Source organism: Fukomys damarensis, unplaced genomic scaffold (assembly GCF_012274545.1).
Source record: "Fukomys damarensis isolate Sample0158 unplaced genomic scaffold, DMR_v1.0_HiC HiC_scaffold_17, whole genome shotgun sequence".
Taxonomy (NCBI): Eukaryota; Metazoa; Chordata; class Mammalia; order Rodentia; family Bathyergidae; genus Fukomys; species Fukomys damarensis.
The window spans coordinates 78,499,436-78,522,102 of record NW_022900929.1 but is presented as its reverse complement, the minus strand read 5'-3'; the positions used below and the strand labels follow the sequence as shown (position 1 = coordinate 78,522,102).

The 22,667-nt window shown below is 44.1% G+C and overlaps 1 protein-coding gene across 7 annotated transcripts in view; it reads left to right on the top strand.

The window, feature by feature from the left end:
• Gabpb1 (GA binding protein transcription factor subunit beta 1) overlaps positions 1–10,345 on the top strand; it is a 31,315-nt gene extending 20,970 nt beyond the window's left edge. For 5 of the 7 annotated variants that reach the window (XM_019209765.2, XM_033765232.1, XM_033765235.1 and 2 more), the window contains exons 8-9: positions 2,353–2,468; positions 9,376–10,345. In XM_019209765.2, coding sequence (XP_019065310.1) covers positions 2,353–2,468; positions 9,376–9,528 — 269 coding nt within the window. In that variant the 3' untranslated portion in view covers positions 9,529–10,345. Of the gene's footprint in view, positions 1–2,352; positions 2,532–9,375 lie in introns of those variants that run through there. The other 2 variants (XM_033765237.1, XM_033765236.1) reach the window with 1 other exon arrangement.
• Positions 10,346–22,667: the final 12,322 nt, after the last annotated feature.

Sequence of the window (22,667 nt, the reverse complement as noted above, 5' to 3'; positions counted from 1 at the left end):
CTTTTGCAACTGACATGATTGCCTCATTTTATTTGCTTAGACTGATACTAAAATGAGCTTGAAGCTAGGCATGGTAGCATATACCTGTGATCCTACTGTCCTCAGAGGCAGAGGCAGGAGGACTGAGTTTGAACCCAGCCTGGGCAATTTAGCAAGACTGTCTCAAAATATTAAAAGAAAAGGGAGTGGTGTGTTGTAAAGGCCCTGAGTTCCATCCCCAGAACCACCCTTCCCCAAATAAAATAAAAGAGACCTAAATACCACCACAAAGAGTATAGAAAATGAGTTATTGGATAATGCTTTTTTGCACCATGTTATGGAATTTACATAGCATATGAACTTTAAAAAATCCCATGTAAGAAAAACTCCCGAATAGCAAGTTGAGCTTTTAGGGCTTATAGAAGGAATTTGGTGGCAGTTTTTATATGTTTACTATAAATTTCCCCCATTTTTTTGCCTTTTGAAAACCACAAAGAGTAACAAGATGAATGAAACAAAAGCCCAAACACATTACAAGTCTGAGAAAACCTCAGAATTCTGCATTTTGAGAGCTGCCCAAAGCACTGAGACCATCACAGCCAGGGCGGGAGGACTCAGGGAAACCCGCAGGGTGCACTGGAGAATGGAGGGACGGGGCACAGAGATTGCCAGTGAGTGCACATCCAAGGGCGAGGGCCTGCCTGAGGAGGAAGTGCTGGAGGCAGGGATAAGAGAGCGAGGCCAGGAGAATCCTGGAAGGGAAAGGAGGCTGGTGGCTGTCTGAGGCGTCACCCCCTCGCACCGTCCAGTCCCCACAGCAGAAAAGAGAACGGCCAGGAGTGCCGGAGAGGGAATTGGTGGAGGTAGAGCTTCGAAACACTTGGTTTTGAGTGACAGAGGAGATATGGCACTAGAGAGAGAGGGGATTCCCAGAAAGGCTTTGTTACTATAGCACAGGAGAGGGGACCTGTGACTTGACGGGCCTTGATAGCCTCTCTCTCTCTCCAGTCTGCAGAAGCTGCCTTCCGATGGCTGGTCCAAGAGTTCGGTCAGGCCTTGGGGCTTCGTAAAGCTATGAAGAAGCAACTCATAATTGTTTAGAAGCAAAGAAAACACTTAAAAATATTTGCATCAAGCAGCTAGAACATTGTCTCTATAATGTGACATTATATAGACTAAAATTACTATTGAACAAATGGAAGTAAAGCCATGATTTATGAAGAGAAGGCCCTAAAATCATCAATTTTTTTATTCTTTGTGGTTGATTTATAAATGTAGTGCATTATAAAAAAAAGACTATTAGTTTGCTCGGGCTGCTGTAATGCACACAGTGTGTGGTCTGAGCGAGGGGAGCAGCAGAAAGGCCCCGTCTCAGTCTCGAGGCGGTGTCAGCAGGACTGGTGGCTCTGTGGCCTCCCCTTGACTCGCCTGTGGCCCCCAACTATGTCCTGCCTGGGCTGCTCAGCCTGTGTGTTGTCTGTATTCTGGTCTCCCTGCTTGTAGGACACCTCATTTTACCATCAGCACCTCCGGGGAGGCCTTGACTCCTGTCAGAATCCCTCCCTGAGCCCCTGGGGCTGAGGACTTCAGGGTGCCAGGTGGGGAGGACACAAGTCGACCTGTAACAGACCACTCCCGAATGGTTCCAGGGTGTTTGTGCTGAGAGGAGCAAAGAGGAAAACTGGAAGAAGAGTGAGGGGCCCTGCTGAATATTAAAGTCAACTTTAAAGTGCTGCCCGTAGATGATTGGCATGGTTTTGCACGGTCCTGTCCTGCAGAGCCAGGGCAGCCTCTCTGTGTGTACCTTCCTATAAAGAGCAACAAAAACTGGGACAAAACCTGGTAACCAGTGGGAGAATAGGTCTGTGATGTGTTCATGATTGTACATCCACACGATAGGATTGGCTGCATAGGATGGAAGCCGTGAGTGCCTGTGTGAGAGGCAGTGAATCCAGGCAGTGCGGGCAGGTGCATAACAGTGGGCTGGAGCGTGCATCCGAGTGGTGCACTACAGGCATGCTGTCCACACACAGGCATGCTCGTTTTCACACATACTAGTGCAAGAACACACAAGAAACTAATAAAAAGTGATTGTATTGGTAGGGGTGACCTCTCATATAGGCTTATTAAATATTTTGATTCTAAAGCCCTGTGAATGAACATGTTATTTACAGAATTTAGAAGCTAGATACTGTAATAAGTAGACTTCAACACAGAAGCCAGAAAATGAAGTAGACAAATACAGAGCAAGTCTGTTTTGAAGCTGGTTGGAATGTGTGTGTTTTACATGAGCGGCACCAACAAAGTGACTTCAGTTTTATTTCCATTAAAGGTACCTGAGCACAAAGTAACGTGTGCATTTTTTCCTTCTAGTGTTAACAGTGCCCGCGACAGACATCGCTGAAGAAACTGTTATAAGTGAAGAGCCACCAGCTAAGAGACAATGTATTGAAATAATTGAAAACCGGGTGGAATCTGCAGAAATAGAAGTAAGGAGTCTTTTACCCGGTGTGTTTTGCGGCAGTCGTCCAAAATAAATTTTTTTATTTTTTATTATTTTTGTCTTTTATATTTATTACAGTGTGGTTTTGTTGTTGTTGTTGTTTGGATACAGAATGAAAGTGCATGGTATTATCTTTTTGTTTACTTTTTTTTGCCTTATACATATAGCAAGCCCTCAATAAATAAATATTGAATGAATGAGTGAGTGAAGAATTTGTTTGTAATGAAGCCTGCTATCTGGGTAACATTGGGATGTCTTTGGTTTTCACATTCCATCCTCTTTTCTGTTTACCTTCTACATGTCATTCTCATAAGTCACTAAAGGAAAATATAACTATATACTGACTAAAAACATTTTTTTTCTTTCAAAAGTGAGACACATAAATGTCGAATTGAGCTGTCCAAGGTCCCTGTAAAGGTCGATGTTTATCTAATGGGTTGCATTTTCAAAAATAGTACATAACTGCCAAGATTCCCCTTCTCTTCCCCTTCTCAAACCAGTTTATAAGTGTACACTAGTTTGTAGTATAACAAAACCATAATTACCCTACAGGTTTTTTCTCCCCCTCACATGAGTATAAATAAGATTATTTCCTGAATTAATAACTTATATAAAATACAAGCAAAAAAGTGTTTCTGAATAGTTGTGTAAACAGAATTGAACTTGACATCAGTTAAGCTGGGTTTTGAATAACCTCTTTTTTTGTTTTGTTTTTTTGAGACAGGGTCTCACTGTGTAGTTGAGACTGACCTGGAACTCACCATGTAGCCCAGGCTGGTCTCCACAGTGATCCTTCTGCCTCAGCCTCCCGAGTGCTGGGATTACAGGCCTGTGCCACCACGCCCGGCTTTGAATAGCCTCTTTTGACTATCACCTTTAAAGCAAATTATCTTAGCTTTCTGACTCTGATTTTCAATTTTCTTCTAGTTTGGAAACTAGAATAATATCTCCATTTTAGGGTTTTTATGAAAATTACAAAAGTATACTCTTTATATATATTTATAGTATCTGTTATATGCATCATAAATTTGGTGAATATTTACTAGTTCTTTTAAAAGTTGTTGTTACTACAAGGAGACTTTTTGTAAAAATTTACTAAAAGGCAACATAAAATAAAGACTATTAGAATATACCTTCCTATACTCAGGTGAGTATCAGACTGCTACATCTTTAGTTATAATCATAAGTCATACATTACTGAGTTAAAAGAATCTGATTAATGGCTTAACCAGAGTGTCTGGTAAAATTACAACTTTATTCAGTGTGGGTTGTATTTCTTCAAAATGTAAAGTGATATGCAGGATAATGAAGTTCTTGTTCGCTATTCCACCAAGTAATACCAGCATACTTACTATGTAATTCTCTTTATTGTCATTTTCTGATTTGTCAGATGGTCTTTTTTCAAGCATATAAGGTGAAAAAGTTTTGTCAATAAAACATTTAAAGATTGCTTGAATTTTTATTAAATATAAGATTATTCAACAAGTTGTATGTTTCTGCTGACAAATGTGTGGCCTGTACCTTTCTTTGGTGGTGACCAGTGAATAGTCCCTGTTTCCCAGTTCTGCCTGATTCTCTTCTCATCTTCCAGAGATTATTGAAAATAATTGTAGTAACAAGAACATAGGAATTGAGGAGAATTAATTAACTAGGACCAAGGAGTCTAAACTTTAAGGTGGTGGCATTTTAGCTTGGAATAAAGAACAGGGTTTTCTGTTCTGTTTTTAGTAGAACTTTCTGGTAATGGAAATCTTACTTATTTGCTGGACCTTGCAGCAGTTGTGGAGAGACCATGACCCACACAGCGCGTGTGTCTGTGGAAGAAAGCTAGCGTTGGAGGAGGAAGAGGGGACCAGGGTTACGGTGGGCCGGGGAATTGTCATGCCTTTGAATTTTTATTTTCAGATTCCCAGTAGTGTTATCTTGGGGGACAGGCTTTTATACTGTTTTTGAAATAACGACTTGGTCTCGAACCCAGAAAGTTTGTTTGAAGTGGTTGGTGATTCTCAGCTGGGGCAGTTTTGATCCCATGTGAGCTTTGGCGATGCTTGGAGACTCTTTGTTGTCACAGTTAGTGGCAAACCACTGGCGTTTGGTGGGTAGACTGGATGCCCTGTGATGCTCAGGACAGCATTCAGAATTGATGTGCTCCAAAATTACCAGTACTGAGATTGAGGAGCTCTAAAGGAATTACTGAATCTAGCACTCATTCATTTTCCCTTTGTGTTTGTGTCCACAGTTGCTAGAGTGACTATAAATTATAAAGATGGTAAAAGTTTATGTTTGTAATATTTCCCAGCTGACAATGGAAAGGTTTCCCCCATAATCCCTGGAAAAATTAAATTATACAAAATTTATGTAAATTTTGTGGTAATAATACATCTGTATTATAGCAATGTAGACTTTTTTAGAGAGGAAGACATGAATAAGACACTAAATTACAATAGTGCATCAACTTTCGTAACCACCTCTTTTTTGTCGGGGAGGATTTTGAGACAGGGTCTCACTGTGTAGTTGAGACTGACCTGGAACTCACTATGTAGCCCAGGCTGGTCTCGAACTCACAGTGATCCTTCTGCCTCAGCCTCCCAAGTGCTGGGATTACAGATGTGCGCCACCATGCCCGGCTACCACCTCTTGATACTATTGTGTTGAAGATTCTTTTGGAGAAAGTGCTGTTTCCAGCTTTCTTCCATAAACATTAGCCCGTTCTGAAAGAATCCAATCTTCGTATATGTGGGAGAGAGAAAATGTCATTAATCGTTAAGTATAACAAAATGTCTCTGTCATTATCTGAATCTAGGAAGGATCTTTACATTGTTAAGCAGATGAGAGATGAATGTGTTTATTTTAGTGAGTTTATTTTTGAGATTGGCTTTTTTTTCCCCCTAGATTTTTGTTTTTTCTTTTTTAATTCTGGAATTGGATTGAATGCAGGGCCTTATGCATTGTAGACAAGTGCTCTACCACTGAGCTACACCCCAGCTTTATTTATGAAATATTTGACCTTTAATAAGGGGTATTCTTTTAAAAATCTCTATAAATGGTAAACTGATATTTTACCCACATTTTAAAAATTTTCCTGGGTATTGAGCTCAAGCGTGGTCTACTACGGAGCAACATCCCCAGCCCTTTTGATTTTTTAAATTTCTTTTTAAAAAATTATTTATATTTTTGGTACCAGGGATCGAACTCAGGACGTTGCACTTGTGCCAGGCAGGTGCGGTGCCCCTAGCTAAAACCCTATATTAATTTTGTAATTTAAAACTGATATTTTAGTTTTATAATTTTGAAGCAGGACCTTGCTAAAGTTGCCCAGTCTGGCCTTGAGCTTGTGGTATTTTGGCCTCACCTCAGGGGTTGGGATTATAGGTGTGTGCCTACTGTGCTTGTTGAGTGTTCTTTTTTCTCGAGAAGTCTTTCTTTACCGGCTGTGGAGTCTGTTGCAGCTGCTCAGCTCTGCCATTGTAGTGAGGAAGCTGCAGGGACAGTTTGGAAATGGGAGGGTATGGCTGTGTTTTGAGAAACGTTATTTATACAAACAAGATCATTGTCACATTTGTCCCAGGGCAGATATAAAATTGATCTTCACACACAAGGAAACATTTCACACATTTGGCCTAGTCCTCACCCCCAGTCTAGTAACCGTAGCACTTCAGCAGGCTGAAGTGGGAAAGTTTAAGGCCAGTCTAGGCTACACAAGATCCTGTCCAAAAAAAGAAAAACAAAACAAAACAAAAGCAATGAGTGGCTAGGAATATGGGTCTGCAATCAAATTTAAGTTTGAATTTATAATTTTTGATTATGTTGATCAGTTCAGCTTGTCAAAGTTTGGTTTTCTCATCAACAAAAGTAGAAGAATAGCATCTGCAATATAAGATTTTGGAAAGATGAAATGAGAATGCATGTGAAGGTTTAAAACAGTGGTGGACATAGTAAATGTTAGTTGCTGTCATTCTACAGTTTACATTGAGGGCAAGCATGGTGACATCCTATCATCCCATCACTTGGAAGGCTGAGCAAGGCCTAAACTCAACTATGTAGTGAGACCTTGTCTCAAAAAACAAAAAAAAAAAGTTTGAAAAATTTTATTGGTACATTTTAGATACACATAGTGATAACATTCATCACAGGGAATTTGTACCTGAACATGATACATCTTGATCCCCCCCTCCCGCTTTCCTTCTATCCCACTTCCCCTCTTTATTTACAAGAGCTTTGTTTCCATTTTTTCCTTCTAAAAATGAAATTTACGTTGAGGTATGGTAGACGATAAATCACTGTAATGATTTTGGGCTTATAATAGTCAAAGCAAAATACAAATTTGGGTGTTGGAAAATTATATATTAAAATGGATTAAAAATGATAAAATTGTTAGATATCATTGGTGTTAACTAAAGCAGAATGAAGGAATCCAGTTTAAAATAAAAAGCTTAATAAAATAAAAGCTTCCCTTATTGCTTTGGTGTGGTGGCATAAGCTGAATATCTTCCTGTTGCCAACAGATGTTGATTTTTAGTAGAATTTTTTCTGGGAATTCTTTCAATTGGCTTGTTGACAGGAAAATAATGTGCATGTGTGCTTGTGTGTGCCAAGGATTGATCCCAGGACCTTGCATGTGCTAACCATATGTTCTGCCACTGAGCTGCAGCCCCAACCCCTAGAGAAAAACTTCAGTATTACATCTGAGTAGGCTAACCTGTGTCTATTTTACAGTGTCAAAGCTTTTTATTGCGACTTTATTGCAAAAGATTAGTGCCGTAGAATAGGCATTTATATCTCACTATAAATGTCAGATCTCAGGTCCTAGTGTTATTAATATTTGAAGCAACAAAATTGCTATTTGCATTTAGGAATTGTCTTGTATGTTCAGTAAACATTTGACAAAGGATTTCTGTGAGTAATAAGTGGCATTTCCCACTTCGCAGAAATTTTTATTTGCTTTGAAAAGTGAGATGGAAAAAGCCTCGCCCCTGTAACTATATTCTTAAGTAAAAAAAAAAGTAAAAGTTGGTAACATTAATCAATGTATTCCAAGTAGTATGAATGATACTCATCTTTCTGATTTTACAGATTTAGTAAAAAATAATGCAGTGTAAAATGAGTCTTTTATTTGGCCTAATAGGCAGGAAGTGTAGTGATCATTTCATGTTTATTAAAGTTTATTCCACTCTGTGGGACTAGAAGTGTATTAGCTCAGTGGCGGGCCGTTGCCTAACACGCGGCCCCAGGTGTGACCCCCCCGTGTGGGTGTGATTGTGTGTGTGTGTGTGTATGTGTGTGTGTGTGTGTGCGCGCGTGCGCATGCACCCGCTCATTCCATTTCTTGACATAAAAAGGGAAATAGGATTAAACTGGTTTCCAACTTTTATTCAGTTTGCATTTGTCTTCTGCACTAATAGTGAATCACCTGCTAACCCGAACTGTTAATGATATCTAATCTTAAGCGATACCTAGTGTTTCTTACTAAACTGGGGCACATTTTTTTCCATATCCAAAGCTAGAGGCTGTTAATACAGTAAATGTAAAACACACGTGTGTGCCTAAGTGTCCTGCCGGTGTGGGCCGAGCCCTCAGCCCGCCAGGGGCTGTTCAGAGCTGTGACTGCTCTCTGACTTCTTCCTGGGAGAAGGCTGCAGCAGGGCTGCGCCTGCACGTTGCTGACCTCAGAGACCAGACCATCTTTGGCTATGTTTGCACATTTTGTGCAGTTGGGAGATTTGTGGGCTCCTTCTGTAGTCACTCCCAGGTGTGGGTGTGCCCATGGAAAAAATAATTGTTGGCTCTAACCTCATTCCCCGTGTGACAAAGGGGCAGGAGGGAGACATCCGCTTCTCCACGTGGGTCCTGGGAACATTGCAGGGAGGGGGTGGTCACTGGTCTGCATGGACGAGTGTCCTGGAGGCATGGGTATGTAGGGAGAGACCCTGGTACTATCGCTCCCTAGCAAGCTTCCTGCCTCCATACCTTTATTTCCTGCTGGCCAGTCTTGTCCGGTGGGAACCTGGCCTTGTGACTGGGCTTCTGCCTCTGGCCCTCACCTCACTACCAGGTCCTCATAGTGCTCTGTGCTGAGGTGGCTTCATTTCCTAAGACAGTGCAAACTTGCCGTGCGTGAGCTTTGGTCCTTGTGCTTGGTGGAGGTCCAGGAGAGGTTTCTGTGAAATGTTTTCCCTGAGGTTACTGACCAGGGGCAGAATGAGAAGAGAAAACACCATTGCCATTGGACCGCATTTGTATGTCAGCTCTCAGTTTATTGAATTTATAATTTCTGTTTTTAACCTGTGTAACGGACTACTGGGACCCATCAGGGAAGAGAGAATAGTTGGTATGATTCAGGAAGCGTAACCTAGCCCAGCACTCTTAGAGGTGAGGTGTCTGCTTGCTACCGTGGAAGAGGGTAGTTTAAAAAGTAGAAATAATAGGGTCCCTTGAACCCACCTGCGTGATGCTGGGCAGCTGCATCCACGTAGCACAGGAGAGATGTGCTGTTGAAATCACCTCCTTTAGTCACATAATAGGTGCGCCGTAAATTACCGCACCTTCACATGAAAACCTGAGAAGCAAGGACACGAAGCGGTACGGTTGTATAGCTTACTCTTAAAACTTTCCAGTTTATGTAGTATGTATAAAAATACACATACCGAATTTGGGGTTCTCCCTCACCTTTCCAGTCGGGAAACAGTCTTCTTGAGGCTGGAAAGTATTCTGCATCTCACACTGTAGAGCACAGAATCGGGCTTACTGACCAGTGCCTTAATTGGAAAGGCAAAATGACTGGGAAATAGCAGTAAGTAGCTACGTACAGCTACTGCAAAGTCTTATCTAAAGGATGCATGTTTGTATGTGTTACTGTATTTGTGAAAAATTTTAAACCTTTCTTTTTTAATTAGGAGAGAGAAGCTCTTCAGAAACAGCTGGATGAAGCAAATCGAGAAGCACAGAAATACCGGCAGCAGCTTCTTAAGAAGGAGCAGGAAGCAGAGGCCTACAGACAGAAGCTAGAGGCTATGACCCGTCTTCAGACTAACAAAGAAGCCGTCTGATGAAACAGACACGAGTTTGATTTCCCTCTTGGTCAAGACAGAACGCAGTCTCAAACTGTACGCAACACGGGTGCAGCCGTGGGAGTGCAGGAGAGGAGGCTGCCCAGTGACAACTGGACCGAAGCTAGGAGCTTGGAATTCTTGTAACATAAAACTTTAGAAGTTGTGAGATGTATTTAAAGCTGAATTCTGTAAATAGTTTGTTTTTTTACAGTTCCAAATGAGTTCATAAAGATTGTTGATGAGATCCGAAACCACAATAAGCTGCTGCTATTGTGAATCCTTTTTGGTTTTAGTATGAACATCAGCTTCTCAGAAACAGAACAGTTGTAAGGGTGACTGTTGTTGGTTAGACCAAATGTTGTGTGATAATTATGGTGGACTGATGCTGGAATCACTCATGGAGGTAGAAACTTCTTTATGGAGAGAAGATTTCTTCCAGGAAATCTTTGTACAGCTTTAAGTTGTCTCAGATTCTCTTGAAAACTTTTTAGAAAGCAAAACTTTTATATTTGTTCAATTTCAGCTATACCCAAGTAGATTTACATGTATATGAAGCAAATATTTTTTAAGCCTTCTGTTTGTACATATTCTGCATGTTTTATAATTTCAAAATGCATCACTTGCATACATATTTTTCCCACAAAGATGATGAACGTTAGAAGGAAAAACCCTTTTATCCTGTAAGTCATTGGAACTAAGTAAGCTGGCAGCTGGTTTTACTGAACGACAGTGTTCTTGGAAGGAGCAGCTTACAAGAGAAGTTGAATTTACAAAGTCTGCAAAATCTATGCTTTTTGGAAAATTTCATTGTGGGGACGTGAAACTGTATTCTGTGCCTTCCATCATGATTTCCACATGAAAGCACTTTAAGGCACCGGATTTTAGGATGATGTTTTTGGAAAACTCAGTGCATATGGGTTTCTGCAATATTTAATGGACTTAGCCTGCCCCGCCCGGGAAATGATTCTTACGGAAGACATTGCTTTTGTACGTAGAATGAGGACTTTTGTACCACAGTAATGCTCTGGAGATGTCTAGCGGACCTCTTCCTCTCCCTGTGAAAGTGCAGCGCCTTTCTGTGACTTGCTCTCATCACAACATTGTTAAACCCCGCCATTCATTAGATTCTGGCAGACTGTTCGTTCTTTTTTGTAAAACATCAAGCCCCTTTTTCTTGCTTTATTTTTTAATGTTTTATTGCTTTATGAAAATGTTTAACCCGGAAGCCCCTCTAGATTACCTATACTGTGTAAAGAAGCAGTTACCCTTAAAACTGTACTCTGGCCTACTTTTCTATTTTACGATTAAATATCTTTTCCACATATGTGCAACGTAGATTTATGTTTTGGTGCATTTCACGTTAAAATGTGGGCCCTGGGGGTAGCTCAGTGGCAGAGGATATTTGTAGCATTGTTGAGGACTTGAGAGAGGGAAAGAGACCAGGGTTCTACTGTGCGTTTGAGCCCTGTGAAAACACACTTTGCATACTCACTTCAAAGTTTCTGGCGTTATGTTCCCTCTCTGGTGTTAGTCTGTATTGGTGTCAGTGTAATAAGGGATCTATGGACTATCAGCCTAATTTTAGTTGGTATTTTGGAAGTCATAGATTCTAGGGCAAATTTAAGAGCTCTATAGGGAAGAGAAAATGATCAACTTTCCACTAAATTTGATACGATTGGTGATTGACTGACTGTTGCCCATGCTGCCTTGAGCTCTTGGGCTCACACAATCCTCCTGCCTCAGCCTCTTGAGTGCTGGAACTACAGGCTTGCACCGTTGTGTTGGGCTTTGAAACAATTTAAGTGATCTCAGCTTAGGTTTTTCAAATGGCAGGTCCTATTTTCAGTAGCATCGAGGTACTTTTTTTGCCCCTATGTAGTCACTGGAGACTCACCGGGTGGACCCATAGTGTGTGTCAGGGCAGCGTTGGTGCAGAAGTGGCCTGTGTGTTCACCCCAGGTGCAGCCACTATGACTTTGCTCCCAGACCAGGCTGGCCCTGACACATCTCAATATTGGAAGTAAGCTTGCGAGGCAGTTGAACACCTTAGCCTTCTGGGCTGTGCCTGACTGGCCTTTCCGGGGTGCTAGACGCTGTTCTGCTCTCTGGTCACAGCAGCTGTGGGTGAGCAGGACAGTAGTGGTTCCTCAAATGGGCTGTGGTGGCTGTAATTCCTCCGTCATCGCTACCCTGTGGGAGAATTTATAATTAAAATGCTTTTTGTGTATTTATTCTGTCACAGGTGACTGGAAAATCTTTGCAATTCTGGCCATTCTCAGTGTCCTGTGCTGAGAATTAAAAGAACCGGCAAGGAAATAATTTGAAAAAGTGTTCTGAAACCTACGCCTATGTGTTTGCACTGCACGGGGATGGGTGTGTGGCTGGCGGTCATCTGTTTGTTTCCGTTGGTGCGTGAACACTTTCTCAACGTGGATCTGAGAGAATCAAGCCAGAAGTGGCAGGCGTGTGCATTGGGAAGGGCTGTTCTTGTGTGCTGCGCAGCTCACCGGGCATCTTGGTGGCCTGGTCACCTAGTCCTGAGGTAGCACTTCCTGTGTCTAAGTGGCTGTACCTCGAGGGATCCAAGTTCTGGGTCACATTTGAGGCTTTCAGAAAGCCTCCCTGGAGAGCACCCCTGGTCTTCGTTGTCATTTATCAATATTTACTTGACACTCCAGAAATGCTCCGGAAGCACTTGGGATGTCCTTGGTCCTCACTGGGTTTAGGAATTCTTTCTTCTTTCATGGTAAAGGTGTGAACCGTCACCGTCTCCCTTCACCTGCCCACTGTCTCGCTATTTATGGAGCCGGGGTGGGGGGTGTTGGAGAGCTCCCGCTCTTCTTGACATTGAGAATAGAATTGGAGAGAGAAGGAAATAAAAGGGAAGCAGAGAGTCATGAAGACCAGTTTGTAATAAAGTCTGGGTGGAGATGTTTGTCAGGGCTGGGGATGTCACTTGGTGGTAGAACGCTTAAGGCCCTGGGTTCACCCCAGTGCCACAAAATGAGTACATTTCAAAGTATCCAAAGCATCGCTAGTGGAAATCTATGCCAGTATATATGTCTTTGGCTTGATCACTTAGGATGTTCCTTATTGGAAGTGAGAAGAAATCCTTGCCCACAATAGAAATTGGTGTGTTGCTAGAAGCAGAGCTTTATCTGGGGAGCCTTTTCTCTGTATTACTCTAAGCAGAATTCTTTTTTTTTTCTCTTTTCTTTTTATTGAGTTTATTGGTACAATCTAGGTATACAGTACAGTTACATTCATCATTGGGATCTTGTACCTTTACATGACAGGTCTTGATTCTCATTTTTCCCCTTGTCCCTGCCCTCCCTTCACCCCCTCCTCCCCTTGCCATTTACAAACACTCTATTTCCATTTTTTCAGTTTCTCATATTTTCTTGTAGTCTTATCTTATTCTTTTTTCATTATTTAGAGAATACTTTATTAGTTTCTAAGCAGAATTCTTGATAAAATCTCTGGACTTATTCTGCTTTAGTACTTGGAAGACTGAAAGTTGACTAAGCTGGGGATTTAGCTCAGTGGTTCCACTGGCTGGTCCTGAGTTTGATCCCTGGTACCAAAAAAAAAAACACTCCACAAATTTGGGCTGGGGATTTGTCTCAGTGGTTCCACTGCTTGCCTGGCAAGTGTAAGGTCCAGAGTTTGATCCTGGTACCCCCCCCCAAAAAAAAAGTTGACTAAAAACATGGAGAGGAGGAATAATTTTTTCAGAAAAAAATTGCAGAACCATACTAGGAACCTTCCTGTCCACGTGTGTTTTTTTTTTGTTTTGTTTTGTTTTCCTTCTGTCCACATGGATGTTCCCAAGGCTGAAAAAAATTGCAGAACCATACTAGGAACCTTCCTGTCCACGTGTGTTTTTTTTTGTTTTGTTTTGTTTTCCTTCTGTCCACATGGATGGGTTCCCAAGGCTTTCGTGCTTGGGCTTTGAAACACAGGAAAGGTGTCTTGTCTGCTCACCTGGCTTCTTTGGATCAATACCTGCTGCAGCGGCCGGGCCAACTTAGGAATGGCCGAGACCGTAGGTTTGGTGCTCTGCTGAGCGGTGTTTACTGTCCTCAGGTTCATTATAGATAACTGGTCGCCCTGGCTTCCCGGGATGCTTGCTGTTTGCTTTCTCTGCCTCGGAGAGAACCTCCCAGGCACCTGGGCTGTTTGACGTAAACCCTCTGGATTCGCTTGCACATCAGCTCTGTGTAAACCAGATGGGAAATGTGTCACCACTGGGAATACACTTCAGTGTCCAAATTTTAAACAGTTTTGTTTAAATTTTGAGATGGTTTCAGTTCATGCTGGTCTTGAACTCACTGTGTAGCCCCGGGCTGGCCTCACCTGCAGCAGTTCTGCCTCAGCCTCCTGAGTACCACACCTGGCTTCAGAGAAAGTTGGATACCAATATTTTTGTGACCTCTTTAAACTCTTTTCTGAAATGTATAAATGTACAGTATTGTATCTTCTGACTTCTGATTTCTTGAATTTCTTTAGAAATACCTCACCTTAGGGCATTTTGACACCTGCCTCGAAAGTGCAAGGTCCCGAGTTCAATCCCTGGTACAAAAACAAAACAAAACACAATCTCACTTTAATGATAATCAAAACTTGAATTTTAGGTACAGTCCCTTAAGGCTCCTTAAGAGAAATATAACTACCCCCCAAAAAACCTACCATTTACTTTCTGGGAAAAAATTTCATTTGGATTTTTTTTCTTCTTGAGATGGTCTCACTATGTGATCCTCCTGCTTCAGCCTCCTGAGTGCTGGGATTACAGGTGTGCACCACCACACCTGATACCTTCTGAAAAAAATTTTAAGCCAGTTTCTGGGAGTCTCTTCACATGCTTTGCTAACTGCTCACTCAGTTTTTCATTTGAACTGTTTTAATCTCACACACACAGTTTATCAATAGATACAGTACTTTCTACATGTATAAGTATATATTACTGTATAATACAATTTTTACTTCTGATTGATTGCATCAGTTATAATTTTGAATTTCATGGGTTATTTAGAGGATTATTTTTCTGAGAATGATTTCCTTATGTATTTTTTTGTGTACTAGTTGAAAGTAAAGCATTTTTAATACTATTTTTCATGATTATTCTAGATGTACCATCTCCATCATAACTCTAAATAAGTTTAAATTGTATTCATTTATTATTTATCTATGGGAAACTATATGAAGAACATCCATACTTAAATGAAACTATAGGCTCATTTTTTTCTTCTTTAAATCTTGTCTACCAGAGAACTATTCCCAAACATTTCTACACTGTATCACTGGGAGTTTGGGTATCATATGCAGAGCATGGGTTTTCCTGTCTGTGTTTTTACAATATGCTTTTGCTATACACTGGATTTCGGAAATACACGGTAGAGTGTTGAATGGTTCTTAAATTTTCTTAAGGCCATCATACTGTATTCTGTGTATTGGCTTTTTTCGGTTAAAAATACTGTACATTATTTTTATTTTATTTATATTTTGAATTACATGGTCATATTGTGATGTTGAGGCTGGTCTCAAATTCCTGGGGTTAAGCAATCCTCCTGCCTCAGCTTCCTGAGTAGCTGGGACAAGTCCCCTCCCTGCACCTGGCTAAACAGTGTCTTAGACATGCCTGTTGATATTTGAATATCGAAGTCATTCATTTTGACTGTTCATATAAAATTACATAAGAATTTACTGCAAATTTGTGGTACTTGGCTATAATCTCAATCTTGTGGGAGGCTGAGACAGGAGGGTCACAGGTTTGAGCCTACCCTGGGCAATTTAGTAACTCTTAGACCCTGTCTTAAAATTAAAAATTTTCATATGACCTAATTCATTATTTTCTCTGAAATGTCACTTGCAATTTCCTCTCTTAACCTGACCCTGGCCACATCTGTACCCGATGCTACTCTGGACAGAGTGCCATCCTGGAAATACAGCTGGGAGAGAATAGAAACCAGCCCTCCCTGTGTAAGCCTTGGCAGATCCCTCCCATTTCTGACAGTGGTACCACCTCATTTCTGGTTCCCCTGCCCGAAGTCACTTCAAGGCAGAAAGGAGGGACCAGGTGTGGAGGGCCTCACTCGTGCTTTGCAGTTCTCGGTAACACTCTAAAGAGTTAGTTGGATAAAAAGCCAAAAGCTGGTACTAGATGTCCCCCCGCCCCCGGTACTGGGGATCTAACTCAGCAGCGTTGCCACAGAGCTAAATCCCAGGCCCTGTTTGATAACTCTTAAAAACAGATGGAACAGAACTGTCTCTCGGTGCGGAGAGAAGACCCTGGTACTGGGAAACACTTTGTCTCCCTGGTTGTGAAACTCCTGGACCCAGCAATTCTGCTCCTAAGGACTATTTTAAGGAAATGTCTGAGGGTGCAAAACTGGGTTTGTCCCACTTCTACTTGTGACAAAACATAGCAATACCACAGCCTCAGATGTGCAGTGCAGAGGTTGGTAGAAGAAAGGAGACGGCCGTGCGGTAGACACCGGGCAGCCGCCGAGGGTGACACGCGGGTCTCGTCTGGTGTATTACAGTATGATCGGTTTTCAGTCGAATGCCTTCGGTGTGCTGTGTGTGTGTGATGTGTGTGCAGGGAGGAAGACGCAGCTGGGTAGGACGGCGGGAGGGAAGTGTGGTCACGAACAGCAGGGGCTCAAGTGATGTGTGAGAACCACATCCTCACGGGTCCACCTGCTTGGTGGCCCTTTGGTTTCATTGCTGTCAGTAGTATCTGGAGGCCAGGGGTTTACCTCAGCGGTGCCGCTGCCTGCCTTGTAAGCACGAGGACCCGAGTTCCTGCTATTGAAAATACCATCTGAAGGCTGGTGGTTGCCAAATTTATGATCTGTGATCCAGATGTATGGTGAATGTTGAAATATCACAGTTAAAGACTCATTGCCGTGAAACCCCCTCAGTACCCACCCCTACGCTTTGGTCACACCCAACCCCCCGATCTCGCCACGCTAGGGGTCTCTGCTTATACAAGGCGTGGTCAAAAATAGGGTGAATGCAGCTGCCAAGTGCCACCCGAGGGAAAGGCAGGTTCATGAAAACATCACAGTGAGTCCTCACCCACTGTATTTGCTGGCCGTGGCACCGCGTGACTCCCGGCTCTTCCCCAAAGTGAAAGTGACCAGGAAAGGGGAACATTTTGCATGGATTCAGGACATCGAGGCAGCCAGGACAGTGCCACTGAAGACCCTCAGGAGAGGGGGCTCCGGAGCTGCTGCAGACCGGCGAGGACGATGGGATGGGTGTGTCTGAGGTGAGGGAGGGTTTTAAAGGGGAGTTCGTGGCAATGTGACTTTTATTGTAATACATTTAAATATTCGCTGTACTTTCCGACCGTACTGCTCCTATCTTCAGCCAGCCTTCCTGCCGTGAACACCAGACTTATCCAGCTCCTTCTTGCTGGTTCTGCTTTCACATCTCACGGTTGTCACACTGCGAACCAGACTGCTTGTGTTGGTCTCAGAACCTGCTTCCCTTTCTTCCCCGCTGTGACCTCCGCCAGCCTCCTCTTGCTCGGCAGAACACACTTCTTTTCCACCTTCAGTAAATGTAGTTACCCACACGCACACATGTGCACGGGGTCTCCCTCCGTAGTTCGTCTCTGCCTTGGCTGCTGATGCTCACTGTCCTATCCCCTGGGCCCCAGACTTCGAAGCCACCCTTGATCTTCATGCCTTCACCGGCACAGCCGCACCGTCTTCTCTGGAACGGTCCCTAGAGCTGGACTGCTTCCTGCTGGCCCCCGCACGCCATCTCCTACCAGGTCGTGGTGCTCGACATCCCCGAAGGGTGCAGAGCGGCGAACACGGAACGAAGCTGAGTCGTGTCCCTCCCCTGCTCCTGTCCTCCCCTGGCTTGCTGCCCCACTCCAAGCCAGTCAGGTGTCATCACCTCAAAAGGCCTGTCGCGATTCGACCCGTCCATCCGTGCTCCTGGCCTGTCCCTCACGGTGGCATCCTCAGCCATCACAACAGAGCCTGGCAAGGAGGAAAGTCCCTGGAAAGTGTTTATTGTCTGACCGAACCACAGCTCTGCTTCTCTGGATGGCAGGATTTTGACTTTCTCCTCTTTGTGTATTGGAGTTCCTGATTTTTCTTTTTTTTTGTTGGTACCAGGGATTTGAATTCGGGTCCTTGTGCTTGCAAGGCAGGCGGCGGAACCACTGAGCTAAATACCCAGCCCAAGTTTCTGATTTTTCTAAGCGGGGAAATTTTTTTTTGTTTTTGTTATTTGGACAGGGTCTCTATGTATTTCAGGCTGGCCTTTACCTCACTGTGTATCCCAGGCTGGCCTCCAACTCTCGACAATCTTCCTACTGCAGCCTCCTAAATGCTGGGATTACAGGTGCGCACTGCCACACCCAGCTAACAGGAAGAATTTTTAAATGAAAAAATATCCATTGTGCTTGTATGACAGGTAGGAAAATGAGAGCAAAAATCCTACTCTGACGAGTCATACACAGAGCTACCTTGTATCAGCCTTCTTTTCCAGGGAGAGCAGACATCTGGGGTCAGATCCAGCTTTCCCCTCAGGTGGAGGCCACTGTCCCTGGGAGCAGATCAGCTCTGCCATGGGCACGTGGAGATGTGCCACTAGCGGGGCAATCTGCCAACTCCCAGGCGGCTTCAGCAGCCTCTGCTGCCTCCTCTCAGGCCACACCCAGCCTGCATCCGAAGGAGCGCTTGGCTGACACCAGGAGCCAGTACCTGGCCTGGTCTATTGGACAGGAGGTGCCACTGCTGTGGTAACATAGTCAGGGACCACGGCAGGGACAGGGATGAGCAGGACCCCAGGCCTTGCCTGCTGCTTATTAGAGGCATGATTGTGTTTCCTTCTGGGACAATCAGGGACGTACTTTGTTGCTACGAACCGTGACTTCACTGGGGCCTACAGATGCCCAACAGGTAACTAAGAGCAGAGCAAAGCTTGACCTTCATTCTGTATCCTTTGTCACTGTAAACCTTGGATCATATCTCCGCCCAGCTCTGCCCAGGGGTGTGTTGACCATTTAGGGAGCTGGTTAGATGGGGTGCGTCAGCCCTGAGCTTACAGAACCTTGTCCCCTTTAGGAATCTGGACCCCAGGATAAGGGATCTTCACGGACCTCCAGTGACACAGAAGCCTCCAGCCACTGTCCTAAACCTGTGACCACCTGGATTCCAGAAGAGATGGACACCTCAGAACTGAGGCCGCCCAGAATGGCAGTCCTTTCCTGGGAACAGAGCCATCCCTTAGCCATGAGGACCTACGGTGCCAGGACTGAGTGACCAGACCCCAGCCCACCAGCTTCTCCTGGAGAGCTGGCCTCCTGCCTCTGCGAGTGGATCAGACTGTGCCCTTCCTGCTCCCTAGGCTGGAGTCCTTTCCCGTCTCCCCTCTAAGTTTCCAATCCCAGCCTTTTCCCTGTAAATCTGTGCTAGCTGGAGTCAGGGAGGCCATTCTGCTGTGAGTCGCAAATATGCTCCATGTGTCATTTATCTTCTAAATTTCCTTATGGGTTATTCTTTTGAGGGTTCGGGTTTAACCCAGGGTCTTCTTGCTGAGCTTCTCAGCCCTGTTTATTTTTAAATTTTTTAACATTGTATTCCTACATGTTTTCAGTGCATGCATTTTACAATTGTCTCGGGGAGCTGGTGCACGCACGTGACACAGCGTGTTTCTGTTTTAAATCCCCTTCCCTCCCCTCATTCCCTCCTCCTTTAATCCTGCTTTCATTCTTGTCAATGTTGTTACTCTTAGTTCACGTTTATGACATATAATGACCACTTTCATTGAGGTTATTAGGACCTTGTACCTGGCATCTCCTTACTCTGCCTATTTGTTTTTTAAGAAAAAAGTCACTAAGCTGCCCAAGCTGTGCTCAAACTTGCCATCCTCCTGCCTCAGCCTCCCAGAGTCCTGGGATTACAGGCATGAGCCACCATGCCTGGCTTCCTTATGGATTTTTAGAAGTGTGATTGAATTTATGGCTTTTCAGCCATAGTTTTAAATTGAATCTTTATTCTAAGGTTGTCTGGAAAAGCTCCTAAAATTTCTTCGTGTAATTTTCATCTTTCTTTTCGTGAACAGCCCGACTGGGGTCTATGAAGCACCAAAACGCATACTTTACCTATCATCTGATGAGCTTGGCCATAGGCCCATAGCCGTGGAGCTGTCTGGCACCTTGTCTGTGGTGATGGTTCTATGTAATTGTATGCTTTTACTTTTTACATTTCAATCTGTGACTTTTGGAATGTGTCCAAGTGTATGGTGCGGAGAAGGGAGCCACCTCTTTCCTTTTCAGATGGCTTCCTCTTGTTCTAGCACAATTTATTACGTTGTTCATCTTTTGCCCTCTGCTCTGAGATACTCTTTGTTATATGCTAAATTTCCATACATAGTGGAATTAATTTGTTCCTTTCATTTATCCTTTCATATACCCACATGTTTTAATTATCAAAGCTTCCTAGTAGATTTCATTGTTTGGGGGGCGGGTACCAGGGATTGAACTTGGGACCTTGAGTTTGCAAGGCAGGCAGTGGTACCACTGAGCAAATCCCCAGCCCATAGTAGATTTTATTTTATTTTTAATTCAAAAAATTTTTTTTGACAGGGTCTCACTATGTAGTCGAGACTGACCTGAAACTCATTATATAGCCCAGGCTGGTCTTGACCTGACAGCGATCCTCCTGCCTCAGCCCCCTGAGTGCTGGGATTATAGGCGTGTGCCACCACACCTAGGTCATAGTAGATTTTAATACAGGTAGGAAAAGAACCTATTGCCACTGTCCTTAGAGTTTCCTCATTATTCTAAGTTATGTTATCTTCATTATACACTTTCAAGGTAACTACTGAATTTCATAATACAACACAGAAAAGTTGCTAGGTATTTTCACTGAGATGATGGTCACTGTCAGAGGACAGAAGATCTTTTACCATTGGTCCAGTGTCTTGGATATTGATAAGTAGCAATTTTAAAAGCTATTATGTTCAAAGTAGTAAAAATTGAGATTTAAAATTTTGGAAAGCAGTTGAAAACTATAAAAAAAAAATTTACAGCCAACAAGTTATAACTAGTCTTAAGACAGCATATTGAATATATTTGGATAGAGAATTCAAAAACAGGTCTGAAAAAATTCCAAATTCTCTCAAAGAGAGAAGATGGAAAATAAAAAACATGCATGTATGTGTACATATATAAATACATATATAAAATAAGATTAAAAATTTAGAATAGGTTAATTGGATTTTCAGAATATAAGAAAGGATAGGAGCACCTATCATAGCTGAAGAGAAAATAATAGCTACTTTTTCCATTTACAGGGCTTTCCTTGGTGCTTGACACTTTCTTATGTACTCAGTAAATGTCAGCTATTAGCTGGGTGTGATGGTGCACGCCTGTGATCCCAGCACTTGGGAGGCTGAGACAGGAGGATTCCCGAGTGTTCTAGCCCAGCCTGGCTACATAGTGAGTTCAAGATGGGTTTGCAGTGAGAACCTGGTGCTGGGATTTCAGGTGTGCACAACCACTTTGGGAGCGTTTGAATCACTCAGCCCGCCCCTGTGTAAAGGGAAGGCAGTTCTTTCCTGTCTCCCACACAGAATCCTCTTGTGACCAGTTGTATGTGGGGTTTTCCCCACAGCACACATGAAGACCTGAGTGGGGAAGCCCACGCTGCACAGCAGCTCTGTCCTCTCTGGGCGCCTGCCTCCCGGGAACTGCTGGGTGACAGCAGCTGTGGGCTTCCAGGGATGTTCACCTCCAGCTGCCCCCAGGCTCCGGCTTTCGGCCTTCATCACAGCTTCTCTCTAGTGACCACCCTGTCCTGATGCCAAGCTATGCAGGGCCTGCTGTTAATCACCTCATCTGCGGCCTTAACTCGGGGGATCCAAACGGGCTCACTGCCCTTCTTTTGGACGGGGTGCCTTGCTGTTTTGCCCACGGTGATCTCAAACCTTGGGCTCAGGCGATTCTTCCTGCCTCAGCCTTCTGAGGAGCGACAGGCTCGCTATAAACAACAAAGACCCGATCCGGATTTTTGCTCAGTGGTTCCTTTTCCCCTTCACAAGCGCGAGGACCTCAGTTCAATCCCCGGTACCACAACAAAAGCAAAAAAACCCAAAGACCTACCCCACCCCTTAGGAAGCGGCAGGGCCTTGAAGTATTGTCACTGTGTGGGGGCTCGGGTGTCGTGTCCCCAAAAAGTGACTGTGGGGGATGATGCCATCCAAAATGTGCTTGGTTAGCATGGGCTGGGTCGGCGTTCTGACAAACGGGGGTGTGGGAGCAGCTGTGCGAGGCTATCTGTCCTTCTGAGAGGAAACCCACACTGGCCAGGCTTTCCGAGGCCGGAAGAGGGGTGCCCGGGCAGCTCTCAGCACCAGAATTGTCATCGTCCCCACACGGTTCCTGCCATGCCCCCCGTGACCAGTGTGGCCCCCATTCCTCAGAAACCCCAAAGTTCCTGTCTGCAGCCCCGGATGTTCCCTGAGCTTTATTTATTCATCGGAAGTTGTATATTTTGGGAGGACCTCTATGCTTAATGTAGTTGTTCTGTTAGTCAAAAGGCTCTCTTGGTTTATTTGTTTTGTTTTGTTGAGACAAGGTCTTGCTATGTAGTTCAGGCTGGCAGAGAACTCACTGTGAGCCTCCTGCCTCAGCTTCCTGAGTGCTGGAATTACCAGGCCCAGCTCTTCTATTAGTCTACCTTAGATAGGGTTAACTGTAGCCCAGCCACAGAACCTGGGACGTGGAGACACGTGTAGCAACAACAAAAAGAAAACCCATCGATGATACCCAGCCGCTTCCAGGGCAGCTCAGATGGTCAGGTCCTTGTGCTGCTGGCCCGGGGTAGGGGGTGGGGTGGGGGTAGGGACAGGTGTCAGGTGGATCCCCGGTGGGCGCTGTCCTGTTGCGCGCCTTGGCCTTGTTCTGGGCCGGGACTTGGGGCCTTGTCCGAGCTGGGGCTCCTGTCTGGACTCCAGAAATAGCAGCGTGCCCGGCCAGCTGAGAGCAGCCTTCGTCCTGTGGTCTGGCAAGGACCGGGGTGTTTCTGTGTGCGTGCATGCGTGCGTGCGTGCGTGCGTGTGTGTGTGTGTGTGTGTGTGTGTGTGTGTGTGGGTGGGGGCGCGGGGGC